The sequence below is a fragment of the Pollachius pollachius genome (assembly GCF_949987615.1).
Source record: "Pollachius pollachius genome assembly, chromosome: 6".
Lineage (NCBI taxonomy): Eukaryota > Metazoa > Chordata > Actinopteri > Gadiformes > Gadidae > Pollachius > Pollachius pollachius.
The window spans coordinates 2,217,149-2,244,527 of NC_136939.1; the positions used below are offsets into that span (position 1 = coordinate 2,217,149).

General features: G+C 49.9%; 1 protein-coding gene across 1 annotated transcript in view; it reads left to right on the plus strand.

The window, feature by feature from the left end:
• The first annotated feature begins 3,425 nt into the window (after positions 1-3,425).
• The window catches only part of LOC307077553 (RNA-binding protein Musashi homolog 2-like), a 138,739-nt gene continuing 114,785 nt past the window's right edge, over positions 3,426-27,379 (plus strand). The window contains exons 1-5 of the mRNA XM_079738981.1: positions 3,426-3,560; positions 3,878-3,918; positions 4,320-4,401; positions 5,216-5,300; positions 16,923-16,964. Coding sequence (XP_079595107.1) covers positions 3,499-3,560; positions 3,878-3,918; positions 4,320-4,401; positions 5,216-5,300; positions 16,923-16,964 — 312 coding nt within the window. The 5' untranslated portion in view covers positions 3,426-3,498. The remainder of the gene's footprint in view (positions 3,561-3,877; positions 3,919-4,319; positions 4,402-5,215; positions 5,301-16,922; positions 16,965-27,379) is intronic.

Here is a 27,379-nt window from a genome sequence, read left to right on the forward strand (position 1 = left end):
CACACACACACACACACACACACACACACACACACACACAGGCACCCCACACACACACATGCACACACACACACACAAGGCACCCACATGCACACACATACACACACATAAAAACACACATTAGCTCAGATGCACACATGCAAACACACACATATAAACAGGCCGTGAAACTAACACATCTGTTATTTTATCTTCCGTCTTCACAAATTTGGATTAAAATAAAGGACACTTTGACGTTTAACGATGTACTCATTCACATTTAGTCACATTTGATTTAATTTACTAATTTTAGCGTTGCTATATTTTATGAATGCATTATTTATTGCCATTGTGAAGTGTCTTTGAGTGTCAAGTTAAGTATATCATGACATTAGTAGAAGTAGAGGGAATCTGACAGTATTTATTTTATTTTATAACTAATATTATATTATGATACGTCACAACTTATCAGTATACGCTAATGTTTTAATGTGAACTACCAACCTCCCACTCTGTGTGTGTGTGTGTGTGTGTGTGTGTCTGTGTGTGTGTGTGTGTGTGTGTGTGTGTGTGTGTGTGTGTGTGTGTGTGTGTGTGTGTGTGTGTTTTGACTCTTCACCACCAACCATGTAATACAGTAGATCCTCTGACTCTAACAAATTCCCCTTGTAGGTGCAACATTTCTTTGAATATACTGTGAAGCAAAATAACTTTTGCAATACAATTTGCTATCCACTTAGAACTGGTAAGGTCCTACAATTTATATTGGAATTTAGGGAATAGACAAAAAATCACTAATTATTCATTTTACATTGTTTTATCACGCTATAATATGGAATACATCGAAAGAATAATTACCACTGAGAAATAGTGTTTTGTCAAATTAACATTTTGTAAAGGGTGTGTTATCTTTAGTTTTAGATCACTTAATAAAAAAGGAATTTGGTATTTAACACATGTTCTACACATGCAGATCCGGGGAATGACCCAGATCCAGGAAAACAAACAGGAAGCGAAACCGTGTTTAGCGTCTTATATCTCTCTTTCCTCCTCAGATCTCAGTCCCCGTCAGAGTCGATGTGGTAGGAGCGGTAAACGGCCACTAGAGGGAGACAGAAACCTCTTCTGAGAGCTCAACCTTCAAACCCTCCCTCTAATGGCAAATATCCTCGGGTCTTTATATGTTTTGAACGTTCCGTGTGGAGGGAGGCAGACATTATTTCATTCCCGCAGTGCATGCAAATGCGATCGATAGAATTAAAACCCTCCATAGGGTTTAAACTGATGTAATAAATCAGGCCCGTCACCGGCCTCTTTACTCAGGACCGTCTCTCCGACACAGAGGCCTACGTCACGTTTGTGTAGCAGATGACTCCATCAGAAACTAAAAATAAAACCCTTCTGTAGCGTTGAGGGCCTCCTGGTTCATATCCTAACGAGTGAATCCCCGCTAGGATCTCTGCTAAATACCGACTTCAGGGCTCCACGTTGGCAACACACAACCTATGACACGATAAGGAAAGTAGAAGTTTCTCTCACTTTTTCCTTAAATCCTTAAATCACACCTTTTATATCAACGAAATAAACCTGTTGTCTGACATCCAGTTAACCTCCTCAATCGTTGGTTAATCGATGTGTGTATTCATGTGATTAATAATTAACGTTATAAACCCACGATAACGTTTTGTGTCACTGTTGTTATTGCTCACACTTTATTTGAGTGTATCCATGTTTGGTCAGCAGAGTCAGCATCTCTCCCCGTCTGATGCAACGCTTCCAGTGCGTGTCCCGTGTTGGGACGTAGATCTGTGTCAGGTAGAAGCTGCACACACACACACACACACACACACACACACACACACACACACACACACACACACACACACCGTTATGCTGCTTGTCAGTCGTTGTTTGAGGTGAAGACCTGTTTGGCGTACCGCCAGCATGCAAAAGAAATAAAATAAAACTCAAATCTAAAATATAAATCGTACTTTGGTTTCAAAATTCTGAAACATAACAGCGACGGACCTGAGAACAAATCTACCTTAGTGATCGAGGGGGGCTGTGACTTTGGGTGACCTTGAGATGGAAGGTCGAAAGGGTCAAAGGTCAAGAGGTCGGAGTGTGTCGTTGAGCCTTCCTGCTCGATGTCTCTCTGCCGCGGTCCGGAGACGATGAGAGGATGAATTCTGTGAGGCTTGAGATGTTTGGTTTTAAACGTAACCTACTTCTTTTCGATCATGTTTTCTCTCATGAAATTCATCACTCCTGTTGTTCATAAAGACCTCACCCACGTGTCCCACGTGACCTTTCATGATAATAGTAAGGAATTACACTCAAGACAGAAGCACAATATAATGTTCCACCTTCAAAATATCTCTTAATTTAATCCCAGATAGCTTTTCACCTCGGTTCTCAGTTTTAATTTCTTTAATTCTGATTTATGTCCGGTAATCGGCGAATCCTGTGGCACCTTTGTGTCAGCTACAAAGACAACCAACTTGCCGTGTGATTTGTGGTTTCCGTGCGGCCGAGATATGGATTTTACCCCACAGTCTTCAAGTTTATTTAATAAATAACTTGACCTTAAAGGCACTACAATACTTGCGGTTTCTTGAAATGTTACAACACTTCTATTTCATATCCCAATAAAAGACATGAATCCATCATTGCTATCCGTAAACAGTTAGTAGTTTGCGTGTGTTTCTTTGCATGGTTGTGCGCATGTATGTGTGGGTGTGCATGTGTGCGTGTAAGGCTGTGTGCGTGTGTGTGTGTGTGTGAGAGCGTGACCGTGCATGTGTTTCACTCCCCTTTACTGTTTAAGTATAAGAGTGAGAGAAACGTGACCAACGCCACAACGCAACAGACACCTTTGTGGATCGCTCTCTAAGTTCTCAATGTTGTTGTTGTTCTGAACGACAGACCTTGAATCAAAGCAAGGAGTTGAAACACAAAAAGTTTTTTAAAAGGTAATTCCGTCAGATACAGTGACAATCGTGATCAGAGAGCCAGTTCTATTCTTTGTAAAAAAAAAGAAAAGAAAATATGACGAAATATAAAAGGCATTAAAAACTCTACTTTGCAGAATATACACTTTATTTTGTTTATGTCTCTGCCCTTTATCGGGTGCACGCCTCAGGCCCTTCAGGGGGTTTTAAATTTACAACATTGTTAACAAACACTCACACTCACGGGCGATTTATGACCAATGGGCGGATTGCTTTGCAGATTGTCTCAATTGACGTCAATTGTATTGGTTAGGTGACAGCCGCAGGCCCCGCCCCCCTTCGTGGGCAGAGACCACGCCCCCCTGCCTTGCTGCGGACACGCCCCCTGCCTGCCGAGGCTCCGCCCCCTGTAGAGCGGACCGGGAGAGAGGGGAGGGCGCACGGCTGCTGATCCCACGTGTGACGCTTCATCCCCGGCACAGTCCTATCCTCATAGCGGGGCTTTGCAGATCTCCTGCCGTAGCTGTGCGTCTGTTCCTGTAGTTGAAGCCTCTAGTTTTTGTTAGATATGGAAGCGGACGGGACCCAAGCCACCTCTGGAAGCCTAAACGACTCACAACATGATCCGGGGTAAGGCGTTATGTGTTATGCGACTGTTTGACTGTGAGCAGATCTTTTTATAGCGCACTCTCGGAGCTCCGTGCGGCGGGTCGCTCGGGCAGTGTACGCACTTCGCCTCCCCGGCTCCCCTCTATTTCTCTCCGCGGCCACTTCCCCGCCTCGCGTCCGGACCGAGGGTCGCCAGAGCCGGCGGAGACACGTCGCCAGCCCCCCCGGAGACGACTTTAGTCTCTCGGTTCCTTTTAAGGGCGCTTTTAGAAGTAGTTAGTCGTCAAAATGGCCGAGCTGACATCTGGACTGACTTGTGTTGTGTTTTCCTCCTCCAGTAAAATGTTTATCGGAGGACTCAGCTGGCAGACTTCACCAGGTACGCTCTCCCCGTTACCGCCGACCGCCGAACCCAGTCCGGTGTGGTGGACGCTGTAATGGCGCTGTGTGTTGTTGTGTGTTGTTGTGTGTGTGAGTGTGTGCGTGTATGTCGTGTGTGTGCACACTGTGCACTAGTGATGTGTGTTCTGGTGTGCACTGTGCAGCACCGTGCACTGGATCTGGGATGTGTGTGTGTGTGTGTTTGTGTTCGTGCACGCGTGCGTCTTTTTGCGTGCGTGTGTGTGTGTGTGTTATTTCTGATCTGTGTTCATCCCAAGTCCTCTATTCGACCCCTATGCGCATCGCGGGGCGTTTTTTGAATCGCGGTGACAGCGGCGGTGCACGTATACGTGCGTGTGAAATGACCCCCGCCGTGTCTTCTTCTCCTTGTGTCCACAGACAGCCTTAGAGACTATTTCAGTAAATTCGGGGAGATCCGGGAATGTATGGTGATGCGGGACCCCACGACCAAGCGCTCCAGGTACACGCGCCTTTTCTCCCACAGAGTCACGCGACACGCCGCTACTTTCTAGATGTTTAGTGGAAATCCATCCACAGTGTATGTGTGTCAGTGTGTTTGTGTGTGTGTGTGTGTGTGCGCGCGCGCGGGCGCGTTTGTGCACGTGTGTGTTAGTGTGTGTGATGTATGTGTGTGTGTGTGTGCACGAGTCTGTGTGCCCGTACGTGTATGCAAGCGTGTGTTTCCCGTGCCTGCTGTGCTTGTGTGTTTTGTGCGCGCGTGCACGTGTACGTGCGTGTAGTAGCACAGCGAGTCAGATCAGCTCTAAATGATCAGCGCTGGGATGCTGCGACCGAATGCAATTTTTGACATTGACTCTGTGATTGCACCACCGTGTGTCCGTGCGCGCGCGTGCGTGTTTTGCGTGTGTGTGTCCTCAGATAATTTACCCTTGCAGACATCGACTGTCCCGTGCGTTATCCATCGCTGCTAATCATCTATGTGGATTTTTAATAACACGCGTGATTATTGCTTAACACTGATCTAATTTATCCAACACCACGGATTGATCGAGCATTGTTATTGCTGTTGCTTTTTGTGCGGGCCGAAACAATGCTTGAACACTCATTCATTTAATGAATTTATTTTTTAAGGTTTATTTGAATAGGGACGGACACCGAAACGTAGACAAGCTAGAGACAGTCATCCGATTGTTGCGTCATAGTGGTTTTTCGCCCAAGCTAATTGACGACACTCTTGTCCACTATCGTCCAGCTCTGATGGCCCGTTCTCCGCTAACCCTGTGCTGACGGTGTGCGTTTCTCTTCTGTTGCAGAGGGTTTGGGTTTGTAACGTTTACGGACGCGGCCAGCGTGGATAAAGTCTTGGCTCAACCGCACCACGAACTAGACTCAAAGACGGTGAGTCTCTCTCCTCCTCCATCGCCCTGTCACCTCGGCCCACTTTAGTTTGCTGTCGCCATTCGGCTCCCAGTTGGCTTCCAGTAGGCTCCAAGTTGGCTCCCAGTGGCTCCGATTGGGCTCCTAATAGGCTCCCAGTCGGCTCCCAGTTGGCTTCCAGTGGGCTCCCAGTGGCTCCCAGTGGGACTCCCAGTGGGCTCACAGTTGCCCCCAAGGGCCACCAGGTGATGCCCACTTTAGGGCTTTTATTGTGTGTCTGCGTGGTAAACACACCTCGTCGTGTTATCGACTCTTTAGATCCTAAAACATAAAACGGATCCGAGTTCATCCCGTCGTCGACCCGCCGCCGGCCTCAGGTTGAGTTTCACACGTTCATATTCCGCGTTCAGACCGGTGGGGGAACGACATTCGTGTTGGCTTTAAACTCCTGGCTGTGGAGGAGACACGCCCCCTTCTGCCTGTGGAGGTGGACACACCCCCCTCTGCATGTGGACACGCCCCCTTCTGCATGTGGAGGTGGACACACCCCCCTCTGCATGTGGACACGCCCCCTTCTGCATGTGGAGGTGGACACACCCCCCTCTGCATGTGGACACGCCCCCTTCTGCATGTGGACACGCCCCCTTCTGCCTCCACTGCAGCCACGTGCACTCTCACTGAGCTCATGTTCCCCCCGCACCACGTGACATGCACACACACACACACACACAGAAACGCATGCGCACACATATGCATGCACACGCACACGCAAACATGCAGACACGCACACGGGTGCATATGCACACGGACACAGGCACGCACACACACACACACAGGCACACACGTAATAACTGAGCGATATCTATTTATTTTTGGTTAACTTATTTGACATTGGCCTTATATTTGAACCTTTTATTCTCATTAAATTAATTAAATTAGAGTTGAATAAATGAAAAAAAAGTGTTAAATAAACATTTACTGAAAATTAGAACGCAGTTTTTATTTTATTTATTTTTATTTATAATTGTTTTATTTATAGAACCAACAACACACACACACACACACACACACACACACACACACACACACACACACACATTCTCGGTTTGTGAACTTGACTTTGTGAGATGAAGAAAAAAAAAAATCTGCTAATGCGTGTCATTGGTGATGAAAGCGAACGCAGACGCCTTAGAATACCGATGATATGAAGGTATATATATATATATATATATATATATATATATATATATATATATGAAGCCTCCATCGACCAGCCTACAGAAAGCGCCCCTGGTAGTTTGAGAAGCCCCACGCTGTGCTAGCTTAGCGGCTACAGGAAGCAGCTCCCATCCAGCCGGCTCTTAGCAGATATATTTAGAAAGACACGTTGTCTGCTCCACTAAGCAGAACACACAATTATGAATAGTGTATGCGGTAATAAATAGGTAATACGCTGCACCAGCACACAGGTTATATCAAAGCCTGTTGCTCTTTGTTTCTGGTGCTCAGATTTGTGGTGAATTGATTAAGAGCGACACTGGTTATAAATGGTATGAGGTTCCAGGGGTTTCTGTGTTTTCGGGGACCGGCCGTTTTCTGAGTGTTCTCCGGAGGAGGTTGTAGTTTTACGAGAGGGGCCTTAACTCTCTCCAGCGGTGTTGAACTACAGAGGATGCGTCGGTATCTTTACAGCCATTACCACTCGCGATGTACACCGGGCATCGCTTTCCCTGGCCTCAGAACGGGTTCATTTATCCAGCCTCAACCGCTGTCTTAGAAGACTGAAGAAGAGCAAACTTTCTCTTTACTTATTTATGATATCTCTGTTCCCTCTTTAGTCTTTGAGCAGATGTATTAGTCCAAAGTGACTAACGGTGAATTCAGAGACAGGTCATTAAGGACAAGGTAGGGGTTAAGACAGTACACAGACAGAGTATTATAGAGCAAGTCAGGTGTTTGACAGTCGAGAGACAGGTCATTGGGGAGCAGGTAGGGGTCAGGGGTCATCTTGCTGTGGGGTTGCAGCAGGTTGGACTGCATGAGGGTTTGAACCTACAACCTATACCCCAGAGGTCCTGCCCCGATGTCGTCACAGGGGGTGGAACGGTGCGGGGTTGATTGATGCTAACCCAGAGCTACTGTGTCGGCCTTTCTTCATGTTAAAGTGTTGACCTCTGACCTTGACAGTTGTGGGGTCTCTTTGTCCAGCGCTGGTTTCCACAGTCCTGGCATGGTGAGGCGTTTTCTCGGCACGCCGGCTGGCAGCGAGGAGGCTTTTTATTTTGGGCTCTGTAATAACTTGAAGGGGTATTTTAAGTCCAGAGTCTTATGACAACTGCATATTTTGCTCATCTTTTCCCTGAGGTGAATTCATTGCTTTAAGAATTAAGATGTGTAAAAACACACGGGTGGGTATGCTGTTAACATGAAAAAAACATAAAAATACATGAAAAAAATATTAAAAGCATGGGTAAATATTATGGCTTATTAGAAATGCAATTAATGTGTGCAATGACCATTGCTTGAATATACCTAATTGAGTAATCCTAGTGTGTAGTGTTCTTGATTTAGAGCTATGAATAATACTGGGTACTTTTGACGTAATTAGGTCAAACGTGAATTCAGAAGAAAATCACACTTTCTCTTTAACCTGACATCAGTTTGCTCATTTCCATTTCCTCGTATCCGGGTCGCCAACCTAAATACGGAGAGCCCCTTAACCAGCTAGTCAGAGCTAGTCAGCGTACTGCCTAACGTCAGCCATCGGCGTTATTAAACACTGGCCCACATTGTTTACAGGTTGTGTGTGTGCGTGCGCGTCCTTGTGTGTGCGTCTGTCTGTGTGTGCACGTGTGTGTGTGTGTGTGTGTGTGTGTGTGTGTGTGTGTGTGTGTGTAACGTCAGGGAGCAGGTGCATCGCTAAGCAACTGACCAGCTGGGTCTCGGGTTAAAATCCCTGCCCCAGAAGATAATGCATGAGGAGGAGTGTGACAGGGACCGATGGCTCCACGCCCATCCAGAGGCAGGGCTGGGGTCGGGTGGAGGCAGGGCTGGGGTCGGGTGGAGGCTGGGTGGAGGCTGTGGCTGGTTGGAGGCAGTGGTTGGGTGGAGGCTGTTGGTGGGTTGAGGCTTTTGCTGGGTGGAGGCTGCTGGTGGGTGGAGGCAGTGGCTAGGTGAAGGCTGTGGGAAGGTGAAGGCTGTGGGTGGGTGGAGGCTGAGGCTGGGTGGAGGCTGGGTGGAGGCTGGGGGAGGATGTAGGTCGGAGCCCGTCCTGTTCTCCGCTGGCCTGGTTCGTGATGCCGTGTGTATATATAGAGTCAGCGCACGCATCTGTACCATAGAGCGCGTACAACACCACTGTTTTTAATTGCAGTAGTTTGCATTATTTCTTTCTTTAATATTGCATTAGAATTATTCCGTCATGACTCTTTATTTGTATCTTTTATCGTTATTTTTTTGTACGTAAATAAATAAAGGTAAGAGTACGGAGTACATATACATGCAGATATAGTTTATTTATTTTTTACGTAAACAAAGATAAGAGCGGGGAGCACAGTATACGTACATACTTTATTTATTTTCCTTTCTCATTGTCTCTCCTCCTCTTCCCTGTCCTTCATTATGTGTAACGTGCGGCCCTTCCGCGGGTCCGATCGTTCCAGGCTCTTAAACGCCGTTGTTCTGCTCGTCGCCCGCTCTTAATGTGTGGATGACAAATCCCCTCCGAGCGGCCCACCTCCTCCACGCTGAGTGGAGCGGCCAGGCGGCGCCGTATAGGAGCTGGTGTAGGACGACAGAAGCTCTCCCACCGCTCGGCACAGGTCTGAGCCGCGCTCCCGTTCTCGCGGCCTCTTGTTCTCGTCTGAGCGTTCAGAACAGGTGGTGCCGGCTCCCAGGTTCTGTGTTGCCGCCGCAGACTTGGAAGACACACTTCCTCCCCTTGATTACCTTGCGCTTTTAATTGCGGAGGCCATAACTAGCTCTTAATGCACAGGCCATTAGCATAAAGAGTTCCCCCTGGTGCCGTTTAGGCCCGTTGTGAGAGGGGGTCCGACGCACGCGCCATTAGCAGCGGTACGCTAGCAGCAGCGGTACAGTAGCAGCATGGCTAGCGTCAGCGTCTCTAGCAGCAGTCTGGCTAGCCGCAGCATCACTACTAGCATCTTCTCTAGCAGCAGCATTTCAAGTAGCATGGCTAGCTGCATGGCTAGCAGCGGTATCTCTAGCAGCAGCATGGCTTGCTGCTGCATCGCTAGCAGCATCACGCTAGCAGCACCAGTAGCAGCAGCGTGGCTAGCAGCACCATGGCTAGCATCAGCGTCTCTTGCAGCAGTGGCGAGGCTAGCAGCATGATGTGACAAAAGGATGTGGTGATATAAATGGGGCTCCCCGGTGTGTGGGTGAGAGGTACCCCAGGATGTGTGCCTTGTCGCTGGGCCGTAACAGGCCCCCTGTTGGGACAGAGGAGCCCAGGTGTGTGTTTGTGTGTGTTTGTGTGTGTTTGTGTGTGTGTGTGTGTGTGTGTGTGTGTGTGTGTGTGTATGTTTGTGTGTGTGTGTGTGTTTGCCCATGTGTGTGTGTTTGTGTGCGTGTGAGTGTTCCTTGTGTGCATGTGCATGTGCTTATGCGTGTGCATGTATGTATGTGTGCATGTTCATGTGCGTATGTATGTGCGTGTGCATGTGTGCGTGTGTGTGTGTGTGTGTGTGTGTGTGTGTGTGTGATTTCCTGTGTGCATGTATGTATGTGTGCATGTGCACGTGCGTGTGTGTGTGTGTGTGTGTGTGTGTGTGTGTGATTTCCTGTGTGCATGTGCGTATGCGTGTGTGTGTGTGAGGAGGACATGAGGTAAAAGGTGCCTGGGGCTTCATAACACACATGCTGCTAACCCAGAACATATTCTCAGTTTTCCCTGATCCGTTGTTCCTGAGCCGGCGTCCCATTTATAAAACATGGACGCTTTGTGAATGAGGACATGACGACGGCACGGGAGGAGAACCGCTCGGCAACAAACAACATTCCCGTTATTAGAGCCGAGAGGAAGGAGTTTCTAGTCCCGCTGTTCCTCCCGTTCTGCGTTCTCCGCTGTCCTTGGCAGATGGTTCCCCGAATAACGCGCTGATATGTAAAAGTATCTTTGCAGTGAGACGTACCGATCGGAGCGGATTGGCGCGCCATTCTGAATACCAATTCATAATCAATGATCCGTCGGGGGGGGGGGGGGGGGGGGGGGGGGGGGGGGTGGCCACCGAAGGGCTTCCTGGAGGTAAACACCCCGTCGTCCGGTGGAGGGAGTCTTCACGGGATGACTTTGGCCAGGTCAATGCTCAGCGTGTGGAGGGTGGAGAGAGAGCAGGCCGGGGTGGGGGGGTGGTGGATTGGGGGGGGGGGGCTGTCCGCTCTCTAGACACTTCTCAGACATTTTGAGATGTTTCAGAGACCAGGAGAGCCGAGTGATGGGGAAGCTTAACTCTGCTTGACATCCCTGTTAATGTCAGAGCGGACGGCCGGCTTTTGTCAACTGCTGTCTCGCTCTCTCTCTCTCTCTCTCTCTGTCGCTCTCACTCTGTCTCTCTCTCACCCTGTCTCTCTCTCACCCTGTCTCTCTCTCACCCTGTCTCTCTCTGCCTCTCTCTGCCTCTATCTTTGTCTCTCTTTCCCTCTCCGTCCTTCTCGCGATGCTTCTTTCTTTTCGTCTTTTTGTCTCTCCTTCTCTTTTTCTCTCTATCACTCTGTCTCTCTCCGGCTCTCTTTCTTTCTTTTCGTCTTTTTGTCTCTTTTTGTCCCTGTGTCTCTCTCTCCGCCTCCTATCTCTGTCTTTGTCTCTCCCCTTCCCCCTCTCTCTATATCTCTTTATATGTCTTTCCATCTCTTTATCTTTCTTTCTCCTTTTCTCTTTCTCTTTCTCTTTTTTGTTCTCTCTCTCTCTCTCTCTCTCTCTCTCTCTCTCTCCCTCTCCCTCTCCCTCTCCCTCTCCGGGCCCGGATAGCTGATGTGTTTCTAGGAGATGAAACGTCTTGTGTTTGTGTCTCGGTGTGGGAATACCTGCTGTTTTCACTTCAGATCACAAAGCGCACGCTGGAATGGGGGAAGCACGCAACGGTTCATGCATCTGATGGTTAAAGATGACGACCACAACAGCTCCTCTCCGCCTGTATGCGCTCACATATAGATACACATTGTTGTGTTTATACTAAATCTATTATTCCCATATACAGTCGCCTCTGATCTCTTTCAGTAGAAATCCTCCTCACCCAGTGTCAGTTTGTACGCACACAAAACTTCACACCACAATTCAGTCTTTTTAAGTTGAAAAGGGAAGGAGTCTTAAACTGTCGATATACAGATGTTCAGAGACGGGAAGGGAGCTGGTAGCCAGGTGCTGCCTGCAGATAGGAAGCTGTTGTGGGAGATCTCCTCTTGATATATATATATGATGCACTTTCTCTCGCCCCTGATCGCAGAGAGAGAGAGAGAGCGAGAGAGAGAGAGAGAGAGAGAGAGAGAGAGAGAGAGAGAGGAGAGAGGGAGGGAGGGAGGGAGGGAGAGAGAGATCACACAGTATTAGCGATGTTAGTGTATGTTAACTGTACTATAGTGTATGTTAACAGTACAGTCTGTAGAAAGGGGTTTGTCTGTATCTTTGCTGGGGGGGCACACAGTTCAAAGAGTGCGGAGGGGGAGAACAGTTGCATTATCAATACGAAATGATTGCGACCATTTGAATAATATTGATACGGTCAAACGCCCGTGTGATACTAATAATACTCCACGTAACTGATACTTTCAAGGGGATGATCGATCATTTAAGAGGTTTTCATGCAGGAGCCCTTGCAGGGAGCGAGGCCAGGGATGGATATTACTGTGCCTGGGTGAACGTATGCGACAATATTTGCTTATTTTGTGTATGCCAAGCGCTCGCTGGGGGCGAATACCTGGCTATAATAGCTCTGCTGCTGGCTAATGTTAGCTCTGCTGCTGGCTAATGTTAGCTCTGCTGCTGGCTAACGTTACCTCTGATGCTGGCTAACGTTAGCTCTGCTGCTGGCTAACGTTAGCTCTGCTGCTGGCTAATGTTAGCTCTGCTGCTGGCTAACGTTAGCTCTGCTGCTGGCTAACGTTAGCTCTGCTGCTGGCTCATGTTAGCTCTGCTGCTAGCTTACAATAGCTCTGCTGCTGCCTCATGTTAGCTCTGCTGCTGGCTCATGTTAGCTCTGCTGCTGGCTAATGTTAGCTCTGCTGCTGGCTAACGTTAGCTCTGCTGCTGCCTAATGTTAGCTCTGCTGCTGGCTAACGTTAGCTCTGCTGCTGGCTAACGTTAGCTCTGCTGCTGCCTAATGTTAGCTCTGCTGCTGGCTAATGTTAGCTCTGCTGCTGGCTAACATTAGCTCTGCTGCTGCCTAATGTTAGCTCTGCTGCTGGCTAACGTTAGCTCTGCTGCTGCCTAATGTTAGCTCTGCTGCTGGCTCATGTTAGCTCCTCTGCTGGTGCAACCACCAAACCCACCGCACAATGACCGGATTATAAAGACCCTGTGGATTATGAGACTGCATAATACTGAACCAGTTTTCAACCCAAACAACAATGACAACACTCACCATCACCACCACCAACACCAGACCCACAACCATTACCAACTGTACCTCGCTAAACAACCCCACCACCATTACCAACTCCACCACCCCCACCCTCACCAGCACCACCACCATTACCAACACAATTACCAGGCCTAACCACCATTGGGTTAGGCCTGGGCCGGTCGTCTGATCGTTGGGTTAGGCCTGGGCCGGTCGTCTGATCGTTGGGTTAGGCCTGGGCCGGTCCTCTGATCGTTGGGTTAGGCCTGGGCCGGTCGTCTGATCGTTGGGTTAGGCCTGGGCCGGTCCTCTGATCGTTGGGTTAGGCCTGGGCCGGTCGTCTGATCGTTGGGTTAGGCCTGGGCCGGTCGTCTGATCGTTGGGTTAGGCCTGGGCCGGTCGTCTGATCGTTGGGTTAGGCCTGGGCCGGTCGTCTGATCATTGGGTTAGGCCTGGGCCGGACCTCTGCCTTGATGAGACCACATTTCCGTTATAAACTGGTACCGTGACGTGACTCCCGGCCCGGCCCACTTACAGCCTGCTGGGAGACAGGGTCAAGGGGGGGCGGAGCCAGGATAACCACCCCACGATAACCACGGGGGTTGGGGCGTTGGGTTCTGTTCGACGTCGGAAGTCGGACGTCGGCGGGTCGATACATCGGATCAGCGAGGTGTTTGTTCGGGCCGCGGTTAATCGTTAGTCAAATCTGCGTCGGCTGAACTTTCCCCGAGCGATCGCATTTGTTTTAAAGCGCGACTCAATTGACAGAGACGAGTTGGTTTAATTTGAAAGAGAGTATCGGCGTGTCTGAGAGAGCATGCATATTTAATACCGGCTCAATGTTCATGAGGCCCATTGTGGACGCATTGATCAGGGGTTCACTGTGGAACACATGACAACGGGCTAACACACATCGTGGTCTGCCTGTCTGTCTGTCTGTCTGTCTGTCTGTCTGTCTGTCTGTCTGTCTGTCTGTCTGTCTGACTCACTCTGTCTGTCTGACTCACTCTGGCTGTCTGTCTGCCTGTCTGGCTATTTTCTGTCGGTCTGTCTGTCTGTCGGTCTGTCGGTCTGTCTGTCTGTCTCTCTGTGGGTCTGCCTGTCTCTCTGAGTGACTGCCTGTCTCTCTAACTCTCTGTCTGACTGTGTCTGGCTGTCTGTCTGTCTCTCTATCTGTCCCTGTCTGTTCTGTCCCATTCAACTCCTTATTCTCAATTCATTATTCCTGTAATAAAATCCAATTTAAATCACTTTGTGGGGAATCCTTAAGATTCTCTTTTTGCATCCAAGTCTTTTGAAGAGATTGGTAAATGAAGGGTTTTCTTGTATAGTTTATCTCGTAGTCAATGTTTCATTTTGAAACGACAATGTTTCCTTTTGTTCACATAATGCGATTACATTTGCATTATAACCAAACCTTTGATGATGCTTTTGTAAAAGAAAAATAGCATGGGGATAACGTATTCTTACCAACGCAGAACAATAATAATATTTATCTTCTATAAGGACAGCATTTCATGAACGTTTCAATTAGCGTCAGTGCTAATGCGGCCTAGCGGTCGTTAGCAGGTGGATTCTGAGAGGAGAGAGAAGGCCTGATGAGACCGTGAAGCCCCGACAACACTAAGGCCTGACCCCGTGACTCCAGCCGCGTTCCAACCATTCATTCACAGTAGGAGCGAGATTAGGACCACAAAGTCCATATTTTACCATTTTGATTGCATCTCTTTGTGAGGAGAATCATTTCTCCTTGCACATTTCCAGACGTCCATGCCTATTTTTTAATGAAGATGTTAAAATGGTATTCATTAATTTGGCCTGTGGACACTATTACCTCTTTTTTGTATGATAATGTGTGTGATATTCAGTGCCGCGCGCGTTCTGTCGGAATCCACTGCGAGGCATGATAAAACCGCACCACAGGGAATTAAAACCATCCAGGAGACCAGAAAAAAAGCCTGTCTAGTTGATGTTCTGCGGCCCTAGTTTAATATCCCCGGTGCAGGCTAAACGCAGTACAGAGGAGCGCATTAGGAGATCCATCGCGGCTGTAGGGACTTGGTATTCAAAACATATCGTGTTTTCTATAAATACGCCGGCCGATAATTGAGTTTGGATTGGTTATGCCCGCAGCAGAGTGCTAAAACAAATCTTTACATGTGATTCAGTACGGGGCACCAAGGCAGCACCACGGCAACGCATCCGCCTCTGCTCTGACCTGGCGCGGAAGGTGTAGCGCGCACGCAAGGCACGCTACACCGCCACCACCCGACACAGACGCCACCCGTCAACAGCACCACCCGTCGTAGACACCACCCGTCAACAGCACCACCCGTCAACAGCACCACCTGTCTCCTACACCACCCGTCTCCTACACCATCCGTCAGACACCACCCCTCACAGACACACACCAACCGTCAGACACCACCACCAGTCACAGACAACACCCGTCTCCTACACCACCCTTCAGACGCAGACACCACCCGTCAGACACCAACAAACACAGACACCACCCGTCAATAACACCACCCGTCAGACACAACCACCTGTCTCAGACATCACCCCTCACAGACACAGACACCAACCGTCAACACCACCCGTCAGACACCACCACCAGTCACAGACACCACCCGCCTCCTACACCACCCTTCAGACACCACCACCAGTCACAGACACCACCCGTCTCCTACACCACCCTTCAGACACCACCACCAGTCACAGACACCACCCGTCTCCTACACCACCCGTCAGACACCACCCATCACAGACACTAGCTGTTATAGACAACACCCAACACCTACACCACCCGTCAGACACCACCCTGATCCTATACCACCCGCCGACAACACCAGCCGCCACCAACACCACCCGTCACTGACACCACCCGTCACTGACACCACCCGTCACAGCCCTCCTTCAAACACACCACCTTCAGTCCGTCTTCTCCCTCGCTCGCCCCTCTCTCCGTCTCGCCCGCCCCTCGCTCGCCCCTCGCTCGCCCCTCTCTCTCTCTCTCCGTCTCGCTCGCCCCTCGCTCGCCCCTCGGTCCCCCCTCTCTCGCCGCCTCGCTCAGTCCTGTTCAAACCGCCTGTTGTTTCAAACAACACAAAGTAAAAACACAAACGCATGTTCAAAACGTTCCGAACAACAGCTCTTTATTTCCGCGATCCCAACAGCGTTCCGGCTTTTCGGAGCGCGAGGGTTAATTGTCACGGCAGTTGAACGACTTGACTGGAATGCGTTGAGAATCACTTGACTGGAAGACGTTTGTGTTGTGTTGTGTTGTGTTGTGCGTGCGGACTTGCCGTCGCCCGGCGGTCCGGTGGCTGTGATGTCGTCAGGCCGGGCTCCACTGGTGCTAACGCCCAATCACGGGGGCGATGATTCCCAGTTCATGCTGTATTACCGTCGGGCTTTTGGAATTGCTTCCTATAGGCAAACACTTGAAATGTATGCAGCTGGAACGCTTTATCCTGTAGAACAACAACAAATAAGTCATTTTCTGCAAGAGAGCAATTTCGATCTGTTTGCTTCCCCAGCCCCCAAGCCTCCTTCAAAAAGTCATTTTGGATGAGATTGTTTGAAAGTTGGCTCTTTTTTTTTGCTTTGTTTCGTTTCGTATATCCAAGCGATGAAACGCCATCGCTGTTCCCGTTCACTTCAAACCCAGAGCTCGTTAAGGTTTCTCCTTAACCACAGAATAACCCCCCCCTGCCCCGGCTCGGACGGGAAGGTTGATGAGATAACACGCATTAGGGCGAGAACGCGGCTGATTCACCGAGATTCTCTCATCGTTCGGAGGTGACACCCGGCCCCAGACTTTCATTTTCTCCTTGTCATTTTCAATCAATAAATCCAATCTGGAGTCCCAACTTGCGAACGGCCAAATATGGGCATCCGTCAAAATGTATATAACAGTTAATGTTTTGTTTTTGATGTCTTTAGATTTTGTTTTTTCCTCTTTTTCGACAGCGTTATTTTATAAATGGGTATATATTTATATTTATATATCTATAGTGTATACACCTATAAGACGTGTAACGTGTTTTCTCCTGTTCTGTTCCAGATTGATCCGAAGGTTGCCTTTCCTCGCCGTGCCCAGCCTAAGGTAAGAGGACCTTTATGCTAAACATGCTAATGTCATCCGTGCTGCTGTTCCGCGACGCTACCCTTCCCCACACCCCACACACCCGACACGCGCCACACACACACCACACACACACACACACACACCACGCACACACACCCTGCGTTTCTGCTGAGCTTGGCGTTGGCGCTGTCACGGTGCGGCCTCTCGCGGCCTGACGTGACGCCTCGCTGGTGAGACGGACGCCGACAGCCGATTGGTCGATCTATGAACCCAAAACAAAGCGCTCTAGTGTTGAGGAGCGACGCCGCTGACTGGTATCAGGTGTCTTTCACCGCTGCCCAGCCGACGCTCTGAGACAATGACGTATTGAACCTGTGCAGGTGGGTGCGTACGTGTGTGTGTGTGTGTGTGTGTGTGTGTGTGTGTGTGCGTGCGTGTATGTGCGTGCGTGTGTGACTCCGCTGGAGGACTCCAGCAGTCGGTGCGGTTCTGCCCTCGCTCACCTCTCCCCCTCACCCGGTACAAAGCAGCCCCTATTCAGCCCTGCTGGGGGGCGTTCTCAGCCTCAACGAGGTGGGGATCGATAATGGATTTCTCCCTTTTCTCCCAGTGGATCAGACACGTTGCATTGTTACCGAGCGGCCGAGCGCTTTCAATGAGGAGCCCGCCGTGGACGCCGTCTCACCAGAGAGCTCTTTCTGTGTCTCGCCGAGCGCTGGGATCAGGCCGTTCTCCTCCGTTTGGCTAATCTGGTGCCGGCGCACTCGGACCTCCTCGCTCCCTTCTGTTTCCTCGAGTTCGTAAACCTCCTCCGCGGCCGCGGCGGAGATATCTTCAGGATTAGAAAAAAACAAAATGGTTTCTTCAAGGGCATCAATGCATTCGAGGGTATTTCAGAACCTGAAAGAGAATGTGCTTGAAAATCTTTAACAAAACTGCGGAATCATCCAATCTCTCTCTCTCCCTCACTCTTTAATTATTTATATATATATATATATATATAAATATATCTCTATGAATGAAATAAAAACAACTACAAATGTTTCCTTAAAGGTCATCGTCGCATCTTATCTCAGGATCCATAGGGAGTCGTACTCTGCCTTGCGTCATGTTTTTATTCCACTGTGTCTCCCCCCCCCCCCCCCCCCGAAGGCCTGATTCTCTGGGTGGAACCCGACCGGTGACACAGCCCAGACGCAGGCCTGACACCGTGTGTGTTTATACTCCAGAACTCTCTCTCTCCTCTCTCCCTCTCTGTCTACTTCCTGTTCCATTGATCGCCCTGGCGCCGCGAGCCGGGGCCAGCTAGCGTGTCCGCTCTGCCGCCGCGGCGTTAGCTGCGTTCGCGGCGTTCACGGCGCTACATTCCTCTTGTCTCCGCCAGCCGCTGCCGTTCCGCGGGGCTGATTATGCGGGCAATGAATAGGACTGGTCTCTCTGGCTGCAGAGAGACCAGCAGGTGCGTGGCCGGGCTCCCTGGAACACGGGCAGCTCTGAATAGGATCATTAATTAATTTCCTCTATGCTTCACAATAACCTTTTTTACGTCACCCCCGGCAGTAACCTTTCTGATGGGCGCAGGCTTGTAGCCGCGGGCTATTGTAGCCGAGCGCTAGTCAGGAATAATACGGATCTGTGTGAGTGTCCTAGGACAAGGGATTGTGTTCTTTCTAATCGGTTCTGTATCTGTACACTCTGCAGACATGAGCAGTCGCATTCAGAGGGACTTGGCAGTGGGGCTGTGCTTAATGAATAATCATTAGGCCGTATTAAGTGTAATAACCAGACATTGCCATGCGGGTAAAATATAAATTGAATCAATTTACAAATAGTCGTTGTCTCATTTGCGCGTGGATAAAGGCTAACAATGGGTAGTTATTATTGCTATTATTTTTTAAATTGCAAAATGTTTTTTGAAGGTCAGGGAATTTTTCTGAAAAAATTGTAATGCCCTGGGCTACTGTCACAAGGCATTTTGTCAGATTAATATTTATTTAGATTAAAACGTGTAACAATAGAGTGCTTCCTCTAATCTTATCCCCGCGCCGTGCTAATGGAATCGGGCTAGCCGTTAGCCGCGGCTGGCCGCCCCAGCGTAGACAGAGGGCTAGGGCTAGCATGGGATAGGTGATCACCCTCACACAGGTCGGTCGCTTCGGAAGCCAGACGAGCTACGCTGTGGTTTGGGATCTTCCAGCCAGAGGCAACGACTTTGCCTTGAGGTGAATGTGCTGATTCATCAAGTCACGTTTAAATTAGCGTGGCGGGCTCCCTGGCAAGATAGATGGATGGAGAGAGTAGAGAGACGGCATTCCTTCTGCACATGAGAGTCCGCGGCGAACAGAGGGCGCATTGACGGAGTCACGTCAGTGTCTCAGGCACCGCCCTCTTCCTCATCATCGTCTTCATCTCCCCCTCGCCGTCTGGCCCGGTCAGCAGGCGAGGGGGAGGGCGGCCGTCTCTAAGATAAGGACAGAGAGGACTCCTTCATTAGCGTTTAATTGCATCACTAACAACTGCAGAGCACAGGAAACGAGCCAAGATTTGTCGGCCTAATCTTAATCAATTCCTTTATTTGCGAGCAGGATTATTGTAATAAAACGTACGGGCCTCTAAATTGGGTCGATGAAAACAAAGCCCGCCGAGGCCGGATGAGGGATCGCGCTGTCAGCCGTATTTTATCTACCCTCTGGATGTAAATAGGCCTCATATTTTACCCCTCCCGCGCCGTGTTTAATCAATGCTAAACAAACACACGGGTGACTCTGCGGGCCCACCCCCGCCCCGACCAGCAACAGCCCCCCCACGGGCTTCTCTGAGCCGTGACGCTCGGTGACGGCGTCGAGATGAGAGGAGGAACGGGAGAGTGTAATGGAAGAGCCGGGAGGGCACCGGGTTCGAACCCCGTGAAAACACGTCCCTAAACCCTACCTGCGCCAACACCCTGGCCCTCACGCATGCGTCTGGACTCATTGTGAGTCGCCGAGCGGCTCTATCAGAGCTGGAGCGACGAGAGGAGCCGAGACGCCTGCTCTGAGCTCCCCGCATGTCAGCCTTCTCCCACAACGTGATTCCCTCGAAACCCCGCATCCGTCTGGCTCTTCATGGAGTAATCCCAAACACAGTTTAGAGAGATAGAGAGGGAGGAGAGTGAGAGCGAGAGGGTGAAATGAGAGAGGGGAGAGAGGGGCAGAGAGAGCAAGAGAAAAAGAGAGGGGGAGAGAGTGAGGGGGAGACAGGGGGGAAGAGGGAGAGAGAGTGCGAGAGAGAGAAGGAGAGAGGGAGAGCAAGAGAGGGGGGAAGAGGGAGAGAGTAATAGTGAGAGAGAGCTTGGGGGAGAGGGAGGGCAGGAGGTAGGGGGAGAGAGAGAGAGAGCGCTAGCTAGCTCCGGTTGCTGTTGATTGGTCGGTTTCTCACGGAGGTGTCAGAACAACGCCAGCGTGTCTCGGCATGATTTTAATTGCCGATGGGACCGCTGCCTCCTCCTCTACGGGAGGCGGCGCCTTGTTATTGAAATGAAAAGAGGAGGAGGAGGAGGTGGTGGTCGCGGTGGAGGAGGTGGTGGTGGTGGTGGTGGTGGTGGTGGAGATGCCGGGCATCGTGAGAACATGAGGCTGTAAACCTCCCAGCTCCACTGGTGGTGGAGGAGGAGGAGGAGGAGGTGCTGGTGGTGGAGGAGAAGGAGGCGCTGGTGGTGGAAGAGGAGGAGGAGGAGGTGCTGGTGGTGGAGGAGAAGGAGGCGCTGGTGGTGGGGGTGGAGGAGGTGCTAGTGGTGGTGGAGGAGGAGGTGCTGTTGGTGGAGGAGGAGGAGGTGCTAGTGGTGGTGGAGGAGGAGGCGCTGGTGGTGGGGGTGGAGGAGGTGCTAGTGGTGGTGGAGGAGGAGGTGCTGGTGGTGGAGGAGGAGGAGGTGCTAGTGGTGGAGGAGGAGGAGGTGCTAGTGGTGGGGGTGGAGGAGGTGCTATTGGTGGGGTGGAGGAGGAGGAGGTGCTAGTGGTGGTGGAGGAGGAGGTGGTGTAGGAGGAGGAGGTGCTAGTGGTGGGGGTGGAGGAGAAGGAGGAGGTGGTGGTGGTGGAGGAGGAGGTGCTGGTGGTGGAGGAGGAGGAGGTGCTAGTGGTGGAGGAGGAGGAGGTGCTAGTGGTGGTGGCGGAGGAGGTGGTGGTGGAGGAGGAGGTGCTGGTGGTGGAGGAGGAGGAGGTGCTGGTGGTGGTGGAGGAGGAGGTGCTAGTGGTGGTGGAGGTGGAGCTGCTGGTGGTGGTGGTGGTGGTGGTGGTGGTGGTGTCGTGGTGGTGGTTGTGGTGGTGGTGGTGGTGGTGGTTGTGGTGTCGTGGTGGTGGTGGTGGTGGTGTCGTGGTGGTGGTGGTGGTGGTGGTGGTGTCGTGGTGGTCGCCTCACTTCCATCTCGTGTTGGGGGATGACTGGTGACTTGGTGTCGGTGGTTGACAGCTGAGCGTTGTGAGGATCTCTGCACTGATCCACACGTTGACGACCACACAACACTGTTCTGTTTTTGTATTTGTGTTTGTATTTGTCTGTACTACTGCATCTCTATTCTTCTGCGGTTTTCCAAGCAGTGTTTGTTGGTTTCAAGCGAGAATAGCAGTTCTGGAATCGACTCGTCCTTGGAAAGAGGTTCTTGGCGCGGCTGGTTGTTCTGGAATATTCTCTGGTGGTTCTGTGCTCTGCTGGCCTGTTCTAGATATTCTTAACCAGCTAAATCCTAATCTGCTTTGCCTGGCTGTGGGTTGTTTATTGTGTGACCTGCTCTCTTATCGTTGCTCTCTTTCTAAACGTGGAGCGTTTTAAAGAGCCTTCTGTTCCCCTCTGGACGGGACCCGGTGCACCAGAGAGCGGTACTGGACCTCCGTGCCTCGTGTCTCTGCCCCCTTCCCCTCCTACAAGCACCTCTCTGCCCCTCAGCGTTACGGTCGTGTGGAGCGCTGGAGGAAGGCTCTCCGCTGGCCGCACTGTCTGATATCTCTTGTTTTGACAGGCCGGATCTCGGTGTTTTCTTCCTCTGAATTCACAAGGAGCGGTTTGACCCGCGGAGCCACCGCGTCGGTTGGTTTCCAGGAACGAGAGCCTATTTTTCCCGCCGTAATTCGTTTAGCTTCTGGCTAGCTTATGGCTTCCTCTCCCCTCGCCTAGCCTCAACGACAGACCGCTACGGTTTGGATCGATGGGATAGTTTCTATCACCGATAGATACTGTTTGGATCAATTGAATCCGTCGGACTGTGTGGCTCGTTCACTGTGAGCTACTTTCATAATCAATAGTGGAGGTATTAAGGTATTCAATGTAGCTGTTGCATTTAAATAGAAAACATGCACACATTTGCTTAACATAGTGCCACAAAAGTCTTCTAAAATATGAATACTTTAATGGATTGTGTGTGTATGTCAGTTGTATGTTTAGATTCACAGAAAAGTACAAAAATAAATACACAATTAAATATACTTAAAATTGCGGATAGTTTCAATAAATGTCTGTCATTCCACTATCTATCGCTGTATAGGTAACTTTAGATATATCTATATCTATAAATAGTTTTATCTCTCTCTCTCTCTCTCTCTCTCTCTCTTATATATATATGTGTATATATATATATATGTATATATATATATATGTGTATATATGTGTATATATATATGGGCACTCTACCAGTCATTTAACCAGTGTTTTAGTTTTATACGTGAGCGCCATACGTTGTATTCACATCACGGTAGGAAGCGTATTCAGTGGAGTGTTCATTAAAGCCTCCATTTTGTTTTGCTGTCTGTCCTGCTGGCTCTCGGGGGGACTGGGTGTGCTTAATGTTCTCACCTGGAGCTCCCAGGCGCGTCTCCACCCCTGGGAGTTTAGCTCCGGCGCGACCCGTTGGCAACTTTTAAAAAAGCGAAATGAGGTGCATGATACCGTCTGTTTACGGTGACCCACGCGCTCACACACACACACACACACACACACACACACACACACACACACACACACACACACACACACACACACACACACACACACACACACAGTCATGCGTGGTGGGCAGGGGTGCACCAGGGATACAGATTCACTCTGACAACAAACATTGCAGCGGAAGCAACTCAACGAGAGAGAGAGGGAGGGAGAGAGAGAGAGAGCGTGCGAGTTAGAGAAGGAGAAGGGAGGGAGGGAGGAAGAGAGAGTGTCCCCAGTTCCGTGTTCACCTCTTCTAACCTTGTCTCTTCGTCTGTCCCACCCTCTCTCTCTCTCCCGCTCCCTCTGCCTCTCTCTCTCTCTCCCTCTCTCTCCCTCTCTCTCCTCTCTCTCTCTCTCTCTCTCTCCCTCTCCCTCTCCCTCTCTCTCTCTCTCTCCCTCTCTCTCCTCTCTCTCTCTCCCTCTCTCTCCTCTCTCTCTCTCCCACTCTCTCTCCCTCTCTCCTCTCTCTCTCTCCCTTCTCTTTTTCTCTCTCTCCCTTCTCTCTCTCTCTCTCTCTCCCTCCTCTCTCTCTCTCTCTCTCTCTCTATCTCCCTCTCCCTCTTCCTCTCTCCTCTCTCTCTCTCCTCTCTCTCTCTCCTCTCCTCTCTCTCCTCTCTCCCTCTCTCTCCCTCTCTCTCTCTCTCTCTCCTCTCTCTCTCCCTTCTCTTTTTCTCTCTCTCCCTTCTCTCTCTCTCTCTCTCCCTTCTCTCTCTCTCTCTCTCTCTCTCTACTCTCCCTCTCCCTCTTCCCTCTCTCTCCTCTCTCTCTCTCTCCCTTCTCTTTTTCTCTCTCTCCCTCTGGCTCTCCTTCCTCTCTCTATCTTTTTGCCTCCCTGAGTGTTTTTTAGCTTCTCTGTCTCCACCTGCTCTGGGTAGCCTATAGATCTGCTATTATATAACATAGTGGAGCGTATAGATGAGGTATTATATAGCGTATAGATGAGGAATTATATAACGTATAGATTAGGTATTATTTAGCTTAAAGATAAGGTATTATATAGTGTATAGATCAGGTATTATATAGCTTATAGATCAGGTATAATATAGCTTATAGATCAGTTATTATTTAGCCTATAGTTCAGGTATTATATAACTTATAAGATCAGGTATTAAATAGCCTAGTGAAGCTATAGATCAGCTATTAAACCGTTTTGACTAGTTATACACCACATAGAATAGTTATACACCGTATAGACTAGCTATACAACGTATAGACTAGTTGTTCACCATATAGACTAGTTATACACCGTATAGACTAGTTTTACGCTGTAAACACTAGTTATACGCCGTATAGACTTGCTACACACCGTATAGACTAGTTTTACACTGTAAACACTAGTTATACACCGTATAGACTAGTTATACACCGTATAGACTAGTTATACGCCGTATAGACTTGCTACACACCGTATAGACTAGTTGTACACCATATAGACTAGTTTTACGCTGTAAACAATAGTTATACACCGTATAGACTAGTTATACACTGTATAGACTAGTTATACGCCGTATAGACTAGTTATACGCCGTATAGACTAGTTATACACCGTATAGACTAGCTATACACCGTATAGACTAGTTAGACACCGTATAGACTAGTTATACACCGTATAGACTAGTTATACACCGTATAGACTAGTTATACACGTATAGACTAGTTATACACCGTATAGACTAGTTATACACCATATAGACTAGCTAATACACCGTACAGCCCAGTGCAGCGTAAGGATCAGTGTAACAGCTCATAGTGCAGGCATGTGAACCGGTTTCAGCGCTGGGATCTTCTGCTGAGTCTCCCTGACCGCGGCTCAGAGCTGGAAGATGAAACCCCAGCCGCTGCCAACTCGCGTCGGACGTCCCCCCCTCGTGGTTTATTAAAAGCAGCAGCCTCCCTCCCTCCCTCTCCCTCCCTCCCTCCCTCTCTTTCACTCACTCTCTCCCCCCCCCTCCCTCATCCTTCCTCCCTCCCTCCCTCCCTCCCTTTCACCCCCTCTCTCCTCTCTTTCACTCCCTCTCTCTTTCCCTCCCTCCCTTTCCCTCCCTCTGTCTCTCTCTCCCCCTCCCTCCCTCCCTCCCTCCCTCCCTCCCTCCCTCTCCTTCTCCCCGCTCATCAAGCCTGGGTAGGAAGGACAGATGTGGTGGTGTAGGAACAATGTCGTTTCAATGTCCCTCCTCGTGCTGATCTACTGAGTTTATGAATAGAATCCATTCACACATAACTCCCTGCCTCCGTGTTGGTGTTCGTAGTACGCTGTGGTGCTTACTAACTATGAATCTATAAACTATGTGAACGTGAACTATGAGTGTGACATATAGTATACTCAACACAATACACACATACATTCTCTATATGAAGATGTATGTATAAATATATACAGCGGGCTCAGAGAGGGACAGCAGGCTCGGAGAGGGACAGAAGGCTCAGAGAGGGACGTCCCAGAGAGGGACGTCCCAGAGAGGGACGTCTCAGAGAGGGACGTCTCAAAGAGGGACAGAAGGCTCAGAGAGGGACAGAAGGCTCAGAGAGGGACAGAAGGCTCAGAGAGGGACAGCAGGCTCCCAGGGACGGAGGCCTCAGAGAGGGACGGTCTTGGAGGGAGGGGTCAGCCCTGACAAGGTGCTCTGAGCAGATAGCATTTCCTGTCACTTCGTCCTTCACTGTCCCACCACATCCACGTGGTCGCTGCGCACGCACACACACACTTAACACGCACGCACACTTCCCACGCACGCAAACACACGCACACTTTACACGAACGCACACACTTCCCACGCACACACACACACTCACTATTATTTATTTGTTTTTATTATCTCTTCATTCATTTCTCTGTTTATTTTGTTTCTTGATTTATTAATGTTTTCTATTAGATTACTTATTAATTCATTAATTCCTTGATTCATCTCCGTGTGTATTGATGTATTGGTTGGTTTAAGTGGTGATTCCTCCTGAGGCTGTGAACCCAGCGGCTCCTCTCTGGTAGGAGCGGTTCAGGTGAGACGGTCACGTGACCACCGAGATCCTTTAGTGAGGTATAAGCTGTAGGTCCACATCTCAAGATGTATGCGTGGATTAATTGTTCTTTATAACCTGGCCCCACCAGAAAAGGATCACACACTAGTAGCACTCCAAAACACTCACTAGTCTTTTCATCTGGACCTGGTTTAGGACCTGGTTTAGGACCTGGTTTGGAGCTGCTTTGGACCTGGTTTAGGACCAGGTTGTAGAACTGGTTTTGGACCTGGTATTGACCTTGTTTTGGACCTGGTATTGACCTTGTTTTGGACCTGGTTTATGACCTGGTTTGGACCTGGTTTTGGAGCTGATTTGGACCTGGTTTTGGAGCTGGTTTTGGACCAGTTTGTAGAACTGGTTTTGGAGCTGGTTTGGAGCTGGTTTGGACCTGGTTTGGAGCTGGTTTGGACCTGGTTTGGAGCTGGTTTGGACCTGGTTTGGACCTGGTTTGGACCTGGTTTGGAGCTGGTTTGGAGCTGGTTTGGAGCTGGTTTGGAGCTGGTTTGGACCTGGTTTGGAGCTGGTTTTGGAGCTGGTTTGGACCTGGTTTTGGACCTGGTTTTGGAGCTGGTTTAGACCTGGTTCAGGACCTTGTTCTGTGAGACCGTCACTGGAGTCAAACCCCAAACCTGTGCGTGCCTGCTAGTGTTTCCGGGCCGACCTGACCCACATAGCTGCAGAGGTTCCGGGGGATGGGTCGAGGGGGGGGGGTACCCCCACACAGGTTCTAGAAGGGTCTGGCTCGGACCCCCTGGGAACCCTGGAACCTGGAGACCCTCTAGGGGGGGGGGTCCGTTTGTTGAGGAGATCGGGGGGGTGCAGCCCTGACGAATGGGGGAGCGCTTGTTTGGTGGTCCGACACAATCAGCCCAGCAGAATGACCACCGTCTCCCCCCCGTCTCCCCCCCGGTCTCAAGAGCCTCCCATTTTGTTTCGATCACATAAAAGAAGGCAGGGGGAGAATGTTTTTTTTCTTTCTTCCTGATGTGCTTATGCATCAGAAACCGCCGCTTGGCGTGTGAATGCAAACGCACACGTTGCAGAAAAGAACTGAAATACCGGGAGCACAGCCGCCTGCATCCACACGCCAAGGTCAGGGGCGGCCACTACACGCAACGATGCACCTACCTTGGCCTCCTCCTCCTCCTCCTCCTCTCTCCTCCTCACTCTGTCCTCTCCTCTCTCCCTGGATGTGCACTTAGCCATGGCTAGAAGAGTAATTAGGTTTGCTGAGAGAGAGAGAGAGGGAGAGAGAGGGAGAGAGAGGGAGAGAGAGAGAGAGAGGGAGAGAGAGAGACGGAGGGAGAGAGAGGGAGAGAGAGAAAGAGAGAGAGAGAGGGAGAGAGGGAAAGAGAGAGAGAGGGAGAAGGAGAGAGAGGAGAGAGGGAGGGAGAGAGAGAGAGAGAAAGAGGGAGAGAGCTCTACTGAAACCTGATGCTGACTGACATTAATGAGTACAGCCT